Source organism: Typopeltis vanoorti, chromosome 22 (assembly GCF_054136105.1).
Source record: "Typopeltis vanoorti isolate ZY-2024b chromosome 22, IOZ_Tvanoo_1.0, whole genome shotgun sequence".
Taxonomy (NCBI): Eukaryota; Metazoa; Arthropoda; class Arachnida; order Uropygi; family Thelyphonidae; genus Typopeltis; species Typopeltis vanoorti.
This window is the reverse complement of record NC_143570.1, coordinates 40,291,858-40,304,588: the sequence shown is the minus strand read 5'-3', so window position 1 is coordinate 40,304,588 and position 12,731 is coordinate 40,291,858. Positions and strand designations below refer to the sequence as shown.

At 32.5% G+C, this 12,731-nt stretch overlaps 1 protein-coding gene across 1 annotated transcript in view; it reads left to right on the top strand.

The window, feature by feature from the left end:
• The window catches only part of LOC150094344 (tudor and KH domain-containing protein homolog), a 54,565-nt gene extending 43,035 nt beyond the window's left edge, over window positions 1–11,530 (top strand). Inside the window, exon 4 of the mRNA XM_090411860.1 lies at window positions 8,249–11,530. Coding sequence (XP_090267986.1) covers window positions 8,249–8,929 — 681 coding nt within the window. The 3' untranslated portion in view covers window positions 8,930–11,530. The remainder of the gene's footprint in view (window positions 1–8,248) is intronic.
• Window positions 11,531–12,731: the final 1,201 nt, after the last annotated feature.

Here is a 12,731-nt window from a genome sequence, read left to right as displayed (position 1 = left end):
ATCAATCTACCAATGAGGCCACTAGAATGGAAGCATCAAACAGCCATTGAGATTATGCTGCTGCTGCTTCCTGCACCACACCATTCAGGTGTGACATGCAGGCACCAAATCATCTGCAGATGACCTAGGTGCTCATCTAGGTGTTGTGCATAGAAGAGCAGCCATCATACTGCAATCTATTGAGACTCATCCTCTGAGTTTCACTTGTATATGTTCTGGCATATTTCCTCTTATGCTTTTCTTCCCATTTTCTTCAGGTAGTTAAAATTCAGTTAGGACTGAATTCTGACAACTACCTGAATTCTGAATTCTCACAAGCTGTTTAATTTGCATATCATCTGATGAGTCACGTGTTAATCACGTGTTACAGGATTAATGCCACCTGTTATGAAGAATATGATGTAATATTCTGATCTGTCACATAATTCAAGAGATATTTAGGATATTAGAGACTGTGTCAACAAATTGCACTATGTGCTTACATTTTTCCAGAAAAAGCTCATAAAAAAGTGTGCCTAGAAGAGACAAACACCCAAAACGAATACTGTATTCCTCAAAGCTTTGCTCCAATAACTCAGCAAAGAGAGAAAACATGGTAGTAAGTGCAATGCTTGAACAAATCATTAATAGAAGGAATAGTCTAAACCAGTGGTTCTTAACTGGTGTTCCACAAACTGGTTACAAGTATTCCGTCGGTGAAAGATGTCACATGACAGTTCTGAGTGTAATTGGCTACCCTGATCCTAGCAACTGAAGACTGCTTTTTGAAATTTCATGGGAACTGCGTGTAGGAATCTGTACGGATGGTGCCCCATCAATGGTAGGCTCTGTTAAAGGATTTGTTACCCTTGCAAAGAAAATAAACCCAAATATTATATCTATGCACTGTTTTTTGCACAGAGAATCCGTACTAGACCAAGTTGTAAATATGGTAAATTACATCAAGTCAAGAGACCTTTAAAAGCACGCCTTTTAAAAAAATTTTGCATATCTATTGAAGCCAAGTATGAATCTTTGCTTTTGCACACTGAAATAAGATGATTATCCAGGGGTAAAATGCTATTCCAAATTTTAGAACTTAAGAATGAAAGAATGAGTCATTTGCCTTTTTTTAAAATGAAGGTACAGATGCTTTTGTAAAAATGTCTTCAAAATGATATTTGGTGTGCTAAAATGGCATATTTAGCCGATATTTTTAATTACTTAAATAGTGTACAAGTATCCAAGGGAAAAAATGAACATATTTTGACATCCACTGACAAATTGTCAGCTTTTCAGAAAAAAATATCTCTTTGAAAAAAACCACATATCAGAAAAAAATATAGTAGATATGTTTCCTTCACCCTATAATCAAAATGTCAAGGGAATTATTTCTGTTATAACAGAACATTTAACAATATCGGAAGAAAAGATTTCAAGTTACTTTCCTTCCTTAAATCACACAATTATGACTGGATATGAAATCAATTTGGCACAGTTAATACATCAAGTTGTAAATTTTCGTTACAAGAAGAAGAACAATTAGTTACCTTGTCAACGAATCGTACTCTAAAAATGAAATTCTCTGAAATAACTTGAGGAATTTTGGATTTTTGTCTAAGCCGAATACCCAGCTCTTTCCACAAGGGCGCTGAAAATTTTGTTACAGTTTTCAACATCATATTTGTGTGAGCTCAGTTTCTCAATATTAACCAATATAAAAACTAAAAAGTGTGAAAGACTTACTAATATAGACAAAGAGATGAGGGTAGCTATATCACACCTGATATTGTTGAAATCTGCAAAAGCTGACAAGCTCAAGTATCGCATTAAAATAAGTTCCATTTTTTTAGAAGGCAAGTCCATGTATATTTTTATTGTTAGTTTTATGACCCTAATGCTTTTGGTGTTCCCCAAATTTTTCTTATAATCAAAAGTGTTCTGTGACTTCGAAAAGGTTAAGAACCATTGGTCTAAACTATTCGTTCTGCAAAGAAGAAACCTTCTAGTAAATTTGTTGTTCGGAATATCAGATATCCTCAAAGGTGGTAGTGTATGTTTTCCAAATAATTCTTTTACAGAGGATCAGAAGTGTTGTCATGTGAAGAATTCGCCTGAACTAATTCTTGTAACTGATGAAGAATAGAGTAATCTGCTTGATGATATAGCATGACTTCACTATTTATTTCTGTGTTAATGGAATTATGCTCACATATGGGAATTGACTTCCCCATGAACAGCAGTTCAAAAAGCAGTAAGCAAATGTGTAAATTAATGTATAAATTGTACTACACCAGTTTGTCAAGTAGGACTTCAGATGTTGCTACCAGTTTAATGCTGAAAAAATAGAGGTAAGTTGTCTGAAGTTTAACATAAAGTGCTCAGAACACCCTGTCTAAATCAAATAATGTTTAAGTGTATAAAAATTGTCTCGCACAATACTAATTTTTTGTATGAATTAGAACAATCAGTTATAACCTAGTCTGTTACCTTCATATAGCTTACTAATTTGTATTCCCTGAAGATGCTGATAGAAAAATCAGCGAAACATGTAGGACGATAAAATAAAAAGCCACTTGACTAACATTATAAAAAAGTGTAATAGTTTATATACATTATAGTCAAGAAAGAATACCACACAATGTTTAAGTGTGTTCAGCATGTTGAACTGATTCACTGTTTTAATTTTGAATTGTTTTCAGGATTAATTCAGATCTCATGCCATTAAGTATTAATTACTGTCTTTTTTGTTATATAACAAAATACAAGTGTGTGTATGTATATATAAAACGACTTCTGAAATCTCACCTCAGCACTTGTTTGAAGGAATGAACTTCATTCACAGTAATAGAGATGAATTTTTGTTTCCTATCCACTCAGGTTCATAACTGTGAACAAGACTTATCCAAACCAGGTTGGATAAGTCTTGTGCTACTTTGACCCTGCTTTGGCAAGATGGGTTGGGCCAGACAATAATTTTGGTAAAACCAACAACATCTGGGGGTCTCTCAGATCTACATCTTTTCTCTGGAGGATTCACCTGGATCTGCACCTGTATTGGATCCCAACCCATGTTGAAATTAAGGGAAATGAAGCTGCAGCTAGGTCACTTCATTCCCTAAGTTCTCATCACCTTGTATCTATTCCTTACACCAATCAAAGGTAGATTATAAGACAATAATCTACCTTTGATTATTATTCTTGCTCATCGCATAGGTCAGTCATCTCACATATACCTTCCTATTGTGTGTGTGGGGGAGAGAATGACATGCCTGCATGTGAATTCGGGTTCTGTTCTGTTCACAATACATTTATCAATATGTGTAGTCATTGTTTTAGCACCCCTTAATTACCTACTTGAGCTTTATGCACTTGGGCAGACTACTGATTCCTCCAGTATTCATTTTGATTTTAGATTTCTACAGGATTGACATTTATAATCGTATATAAAGATATCTAAATATCTTTAATGATTTTGTTTACAAATGATATTATTAGGTTAGGTAATTAAGTTGTATAAAAGTATTATGTTAATTGTTTTTTAAAATGATATTCTGATGTAAGAAAACTATATCAGTGCTCGTAGTTTCACTATTAGTAATTGACCATAGAGGCCATTAAGTCTAATCATGCCTCATTTTTAAGTTGCTGTTGGAATTAATTTTTCAATTTAGAAGCAGCAACAAGAATCAATAAGAGGCACATACATCATTGAGATTAAAATACCTGTAGAAGTTTTTTCTGCTGAGTATATGAAATACTCATCAGTCAGAAAAGAAACTCAATCACACTGCTAATAAGCATCCATCCAGTCTGATTATTGGAAACCTCTCTCTGCTATCTGTGATACCCAGCTGTCATTCACACAGCATATGATCTGCTGTGATATGAAACGAACAGCTGATGGACACTAGAAAGAGAACACATGAACTCTCTCTCTCACACACACACATATATAAGAGAGAGAGAGAGAGAGAGAGAGAGACTAAAGACTAAAACAACAATGGAACAGATAGAAAAGAAAAGGGAGAGTTGGGAATGATTCCCTTTAAGACATAACAACATAAAAATAAATAAATAAGGAATGAACAGTTATTTTTTGTGGATGATTTCTTATCCACAAGAAGTTAATGTATCTTCATTGTTGTGATTTTTAATTGAAGATTGGACAGAAAGCTATTCTCTCTGTTATGGAACTGGCATCTGTCTTGTAAAAACACAGGAATGTTCCAAAAATAGTTGTACAGTAATTCCTTGCATAGCATGGTTATTAGGAGCCAAAAAATTTCCATGCTGTGCAAAATCACACTGTTTAAAACATCACTATAATGTGTTGTATAATGCATTCCAAATGGGAAAATTACATGTTGGTGGGACAAAAATAATGACGCACTGTTTATTTACTGCATGCTCACCAGAAATTCCAATTAATGTGCACAGAAAAATTAGAGGATTAAAATTAAACAACAAAAAAAAAAAGCAAGGATTTTTATTGTTGATAATTAAACATGAGTTTTTATTTGGAAAAGAACTGTATTTAAATAATGTAGGTTGCACAGTTTTCTTTATTTTCTCTGCATGAATATCTTTGTCATATCGAATAGCATTTTGCAATGCTTGCCAAACTTTAATACTTCATTCAGTGCTGGGATTGGCATCCATAAGAAAATCAGAAGCATCCTGTATTTTTTTGCTAAAAGTCAAAAGCTCATTTAATGAGAATTCTTTTGTAGTTGCTTATAATTGTGCATAAAAGGATACTCATATGTAATAACAAAATTTTGTAGAGCAACCACAATTTGGCTGTACTGAAGCTGAAACAGTACTAAAGTATACATCGATACAGCTATTACTGCCGTTAAAAATTATCAATTGTGTTCTTCAAAACTGTGCTATGCAAGGCGTTGCTGTATTCTATTTCAGTGCTGGATAGTTAAAATATATGAAGTGCACTGTTTTTGGTACTTGCAGTAAAGTATATATTAAAGATACTGGTATGAGTTATTTTCTTGAGTGATTGCGTGCAAAGAAATTTGTTGCTGTTGTTTCTCTGCAAGAACTTAAGGATTGAAAAATATTTGCCAAGTTTTTTTTAAGATTTGCATCATTAAAAAATATTTTGTATATATATATATATATACAGATATTTTGTATTTATATACACACACACACATATGTTAATAAAAGATATAAAAAAAAACTTAGTTTTATTGTATGTAGCATAAAGAAACATCAAATATGTAGGCCTGGGGACTGGAAAGTTAGGGAAAAAGATTAGTTTGTATAATCAATAGTATGATAAATGTTTTGAAAATATTAACAATGGTACAAGTCACCATGATTATGAATATAGAACATTAATATTTAACTTTGCTATTAAATGGATAAGAATCCTATTTTGTTTTATAGCCAGTAAATGAAACTCAAGATCGAGAACTACGATCTAAGAGTTTCCATGCCGAAAAAACTATCGGCGAAGGCAATTCGAAGCAAAGGTGGAGCAAGCTCCCTCACTATTCTTGATATTCTTATGAGAGAATATCAAGAATAGTGAGGGAGCTTGCTCCACCTTTGCTTCGAATTGCCTTCGCCGATAGTTTTTTCGGCATGGAAACTCTTAGATCGTAGTTCTCGATCTTGAGTTTCATTTACTGGCTATAAAACAAAATAGGATTCTTATCCATTTAATAACTATTAAATTGCCAGAAAACTAGCCTTTTGGCTTTTCATTTTAACTTTGCTGTTTAACATTTAAAAAAAAATCTAAGCCATTCATTTTACAAAGGGGGGAGGCTGTTTCAGTTGTATACAAATCTTGGAAGCTAAGTGGAAGTCAGTTGCCACTCTTAGCCAATCAGAGATAGCTGATTGAAGACTGTCAATGATTTTAAACAGTATCTGGTGAAGAGAGTACTGCAGACAACTGCCACCATTTCATGGTCCCTAAAACGATATGTTATCTGAAATAATGCAAGTTTTATGGTTGATTTTCTTGAGTTGTGAGATTTAAAACCTGAGTTTCACAGAGTAAAACCCTATTTGCTCATGCTAGAGATAAATAACTTAGGAACCAGTCAAAGAAAGGTTTAGAAAAAGTTCTGGTCAGCAACTAGGATCAAACTCAGAAGGGCTAGACTGTATATAGATTTTTTTAAACTAATAGTTTTCATCTGTTATTTAACTATTTATTATTCATTATGTTGCAATAAGATGCACTTTTTTCATTGTTTTGTGTATAAGATGTTATTTAATTATTCCTTATTGCCTTGTAATAAGATAATTTTTTTTCATTAATGTTTTTTGTGTATAGGATATTTATCTTGTTTATTATCTTAGAAATGAGATCCAAGTTATAAACCATTACAGAAGAAAGTGGAGTTAATACGCAGAAATTACTATTGTAAAAGAGCTTCAGTGGAGCATAATATGTGTGTACACTGAACCTTTGATACTGTCATACTTTAGAGGAGGATGACGATGATTGAAAGTAGTATTTGTGCATATGTCAGTCTTTAGAGAAAACTGCCAGTACATGGCTTAGTATGTTATTAATCTAAAAAAAAAAGGACTATTGGTTTCCATTCCTAGAGCATCACATGTACATTCAATATTGTGAGTTGGATACAAGAAGTCTCACAGATCACATACTCGTTTAGATACAATATCCACTGGGATGAGAATAAAGTGCTGACAAGACACAGGACCTAAAAGCTGTGGGTCCTATAGCAAGATAGCATAAAGAATTGTGAAGGTTTCAGCCTAATTTACCTGAGAATGCTGAAAATTTCATACTTTTGGGAAGTAATTTTACCCTTTTAATTAATTACATTTTTTGCATATGTTCTGTTGCAATTCTGTTTGCCTCTTGGACTAGTGATATTACAGATTGAGCTTCTTGGAGATCACTAGCATTATCCTTTCAAGTAGTAGGATTGATTACATGTGTTGTTCAAATACGTCTTTATTTTTAGTAAATGTTCATGTTATCAACAACCATTATGGGTGGCATTTTCCTTATTTTATTTAGACTGTGTAGTGTACACAGTCTAAATAAGTTGTAAATCTTATTATGAGATATTGTTTAAAAAGTGTTCTACATGGCACAATGCATATGAGAAAAATGGCAGTCCTCGATATTCAGTGATTTCAGTATGAGGAAGTATGTGCAGTGTAGCTTAGCATGTTCAGTGTATTCATTTTGTAAATCTTATTATGAGATATTGTTTAAAAAGTGTTATAAATGGCACAATGCATATGAGAAAAATGGCAGTCCTCGATATTCAGTGATTTCAGTACGAGGAAGTATGTGCAGTGTAGCTTAGCATGTTCAGTGGATTCATTTTGTACCATAAACATGGTTTATGGTACAAAAGTGAGAGTGGAAAGAGTGTATTGGAAATGTTTTGTAAGCATATGCAAAATATATGAGTTGTATTGAAAGCAGTAGAATGAAGTAACTGGTATCAACAATGTAAGGCAAGATAGTGAAAGCAGAAAATGCAGTGAAAAGAGTGAACAATAATGTGTGAAATATGACTTTCCAACTGGGATTCTACATTACTGAGAATAGGGTATTTCTTCCCCCCCCCCCCCCATTGACGAGAGAGAGAGAGAGAGAGAATGTTCACTAGCGTTCCAGCAAGTGAATAATCCAAACGCTACTAAAAGTCAAATATACAACCTGTTAGACAGTTTGATCTGTTAAGTAGTGCAATAATAAGCTACTCTAAAGATTGTATTCTCATAATGAGTATTTAGGCTTAGGTGTTGGTTTGCATGCCTAAACAATTTAATGGAATAACAATTATTTGTTATTTCTCTTTGTGCTGTAGTTATTCTGTTCAATTATCATGAGTATTCACATAACTTCTTGGTCAGTTTCAAAAGCAATTTTATTTGCTATTTCAAATAATAATGGATACTTACTGCTTTTCACAAACTATATGTTATATGCTTCAATTTGGCATATCCTTTACTTCAGTGGCTAGCTCAGACACCTTGACTCAATAGAGCCAAGGTGTTTGAGACGGGATGGAACGAGCAGCCGAAAACTCATAACAGTTATTCTGCATGAACAAAGGAAACCTGCTGGAATATACTAGAGTAACTTAATTTGAATAAATACACTTTGTATATATCATAAAACTTTCTTTTAGATATAACGTGCATGATACTATTGTATTCTTTTGACTTGAAAATTCAGAGATAATTGATAATTATGCTGCATATATTAGGTTTCATAGCTAGCTATATTAAACCTCTTTTACAGGAATCCAAACAGGAGTGCTATACAAATGAGGTACTGCAACCTTCAGCAAGTGATGGTTATACAGAAGTATATGTTTCTGCTGTTGAAACACCATTGCAGTTTTGGATTCAAGAGGTAGGACCTAGGTCTATTCATTTAGATAAAATGGTGGAAGAAATGACTGAATTCTATAAACAGCCAGTAAATCAAAATCTTACACGTGCTTCTGAAATTAGTGTAGGAGACATTGTTGCTGCTCCTTTTCATGACAATTCTTGGTATCGTGCTAAAGTGGTTAAAATAAAAGAAAGTGATCAGAGTGCAGATGAAAATACAATAGAAGTATTCTATGTTGATTTTGGTGATATTAATAGCCTGAAACAGTTAGAAATTTGCAGCCTGAAATCAGACTTTATAACTTTACCATTTCAGGCCATTGAATGTTGCTTAGCCAATATCTCTCCAAATGGTGGTGTTTGGAAAGATGAGGCAATTGATCTGTTTGAAGAACTGTGTTATAATGCCCAGTGGAAAGTTATCATGACCAAGTTATTAAAATATATTAAAAAGGAAGAGTCCTCAGAGGAAGAAATAGCCCTTGTTGAGCTTGTTGATACTAATGGACCCAAAGACATAAATATTGCAGAAGAACTAGTTAAGAAAGAGTTTGCAGTATGGGAGAAAACAACACTTAATGCATAACTGAAAATGCAATTTAGATTATGGCATTTAGTTTTGTGGGTTTGTCAAGTGCCCAAAGAAAAATAAATACTTGGTATCTCTTGATAAGTTACCCATAATCTTGGTATGAAGATCTGGAACTAGGTGGCATCTGTTTTCTTATTGAAATGGAATATTCTTGAAATATAAACTATATGAAGATAAAGTTGACTAATTTATTTATTTTTAAGTCTGTAGAAATGCCCCTTGCCTTTTCACAAATTTGAAATAAGTTATAAGTTTTACAAATTTAAACACTGATTCAGTAAAATATAACATCATTGAAAATATTTTTAGTATAACATAAGGTTCTTCAGATCAAATGCAATGACTGTAGCAACTGTTTTAACAAGTATGACAGTCATTGTTCTTTGGAACAATCAAATCAAGTCATTTATTTCTCCCCAGGAAGTTCATATCAAGACAAATAAATGATACCAAACAGGAAGTTAGGGAAATATATTTGAAAAGAACTGCTCTTCAAAATGAATCATATAGAAATTAGCTGAGTGAGATAGGGTTACCAGTCAATATTTCTTTGATTTGCTAATGAAGCTTCTCTATGTAAAATAGCCAGAAGGCATAACAAAATTTTCTCATACTTTCCAGATTAGCTTTAAATCTTTTATTTTTTGAAATGTTTTGGATGAGTGATGGCTCAAGATATAGAATTGCCAAATACTTATGTAAAAGAAATTGGTAGAGTAACAACTGTAGGATGCAAAAGAATTCTGTACTTGGAGATTCTAAGCAGTATATAAGAGATGCAGAAAAATTATCTCAGAATGTGAAGTTGTTCAAAATTTTTAGATTTTTAAAAACTCCCAGATTGTTTATGACCTTAGAAAGTAATTTATAAGTGGTTCTAAGTTTCCTTTATCATTCATTACTATTATTTGAAGCTATTCTTTGAATAGCTGCAGATAAATTTTTTGGATTGTGACTATTAAAAATATTTGCCCTGTACAAAACTTGTATAATCTCAATGGTTTATTAGGTTTCCATTGGAAAGTCTTGAATGCCTTTCTCAGTATTTAGCCATACACAGATTTCTAGAAAGGGGAATCTATTTAGCAGTAATTTGCATATTACATACCCCTAGCTAAAACTTCAATCTTAAAAACAAAGAACAGCAGTGGGCCTTATTGCATCTGATGGCCACTTTCCATGTTTCGTCTTAAGCATATGTTTTCAAATATTTCCCAAACCTCATGTACATTATTTTTTCATTGGATGTTTACCACCTAGTCTGCATCTGAAAGTGAAGGTTAGCCCTCACTAAGAGGGGAGGGGGAAAAAAAAGCTTCCTTTTACCAGAAGATACAGCCATGTGGGCATTATCTCTCTCTCAACTTGGTATCAACAGAACTTTTACTTAATACTCTAAATTTGCTCAACTGAAGATGCATGAACATGCAAACTATCCCTCCTCTTTCATTAACAGAATACTAGGAAAATGTAAACCAACACACAGACACACTTCTGAAAAAAAAATCTGTCAGGTGCCTATGTTAAAAAAGCAATCATTCTACTCTTTTCTATAGTTAAGATATATAACCTCTGTCTTTCCTGCTCCAAAGACAAAATACATCTCTAATGTTTAGAGAATTTTTTGCTCTTGTAATCTTAATTACTGTGAACAAACTAGTCATTCTGCAAACAAGTATAATAATAAAAATATGGATTATATGCATTTTCAGGAACACAAAATATCAATTAGCTTACCACTATATTAAATTATATGAAATAGCATGATTCCTTTAAATTTGTGAGATTATTGAAAGAAAATTGTGAGCCTTACTTTCACCATCCTAATCCAATCAGTGTATCATCTCATATGGTGGAAATGACAAATCAGTTTGATCCTCCATATGAGTGATGTATTTTTAATGTTGAGAGATTAAATTTCTATCATAATTCATATACTTGACTTGATTGTTCTTTTATCATTTTAAAGCAGAGTTAATGCCATATACAAGAGAAAGTTTTAATAAAGTTTTATTTTACTAAATCATCTTTAAAATGTATACAGTAATGTTATAACACAAATGGCTTAAAAAAAAAAGTAATAAATTCAAAATTAAGTATATTCAATTTAGTCCTTTTATGTTCGAAATAAATTATAAATATTCTCTCTATATTCTAAATTATAAATATCCATGTAAATAGCCATTTTAAATGTCATTGTTAAGTGAAGCCCTGGAATAGGGAATAATAAATTAGTTAAGTCCACCTATAGTATCTACAGTACTTTTTGTGTGGGATTCACATCAAGTTAAATAGCATTAATCACCAGAATAGACATATTTCACAAAACTGTGTATGCTTGCAACCTTTTTTTTTTTTTTTTAAACATCATAGTAAGTTTTTAATTTGACTGACAACTCTGTATTCAAGTTGACTGTGTGTGTGGTTGGAATGTGGAAAATGTGACATCTCATCATTTGTAAATAGTTTATCTAGCTAAGTAAAATGTTAATGTTGACAATTTAAATTCAGTTTTTCATTGTATAAAGAAACCATAAGGATTGGTTGTGAAGCTCTAATAAAGCCATCAGGAAATAAATATTTGAGAAAATTTCAGTGTTGCTATTATCATCACTATTTATTTCCTATTTACCAAGCTATAGTAAATAGGAAATGAATTCTTTGTCTGTCCTCCACTGCTCTTTCATCCACACATGAACTTATAAAAGCATATATAACCTTATAAATTACTGGGTGTGAAACTTTTTTTTCTGATTATCTTTTCACAAAGCTATACTATACCTGAATATAAAATTTTAGTACATTTAGTAATATGGTTAAATTATTCAAATAATTTAGCCGCTAATATTTTGCTGGTTTTATACCCGGCATCTGCAGTGTGTTAAGAGTTTCTCGTAGTACCCAACAATTATTTAAATAGTAGGAACAGTTAAAATTGTAACAGACAATATAAGGAACTGAATTGAAATGATATTCTTGTTTAACTTTTATCCAAGTGGAAGCAAACAAAATTTGCACATGAAGTATCTTCATATATAGGAGGCTGTTGACCACACACACAACAGATGCCTTACTATTCCTCAATACAAAACACTTCCTTGTGGAAGTGAACATTTGCTATGCATTATGGGAAGGGGATCACTACCTTGACTGGTTTAGACTTTTTGACATCTCTTTAGTGGAATTAGACCTAAGAAAATACCAAGGTTACTGAGAACTGTTCTGGTATGATGAATTGATTTGACCTGTGGTTCCTTATACCTTTCAGATCTGCAAAGAAATTGTTGAATTAAGATGATTATTGAGCACTTGGCTCACTCATTTTGGGATATTGGCAGTAATTAAAAAAAAAAATTTTCTATGTAATTTTTTTTTGGTATATTTGTTTGTTGCAGTCTGCTGCTAGGTAGTAGATTTGGGATGTTATTGAGTCTTTGGCTCGCCTATTTCGGCCTTCTGGCACTGAGTTTAAAAAACTTGTACCATTCCAAAACCTGTTTATGGTTCTGGGATGTCTGTATTTTGCAGGGTCGTGCTCACTGTATCCAGTGGCTTGGTGGAGCATTTGCAAAAAAAAAAAAAAAAAAAAAAAAAAAAAAAAAATTGCAAAGTCCACCAAGTTACATTCCTCTTTTATAAAAACACACATTTCATTGTTAGTCTCTCTCTTTCCCCAATATTTACATTGTGGTATTAAGTGTTTGCAGTTTAATTAAACAGGTGACCAAATCTGTGCACAAAACTAGTAGTCTGAATAAACCTTTTTTGCTATCAAGTAGTTCAACATGGTTTAATC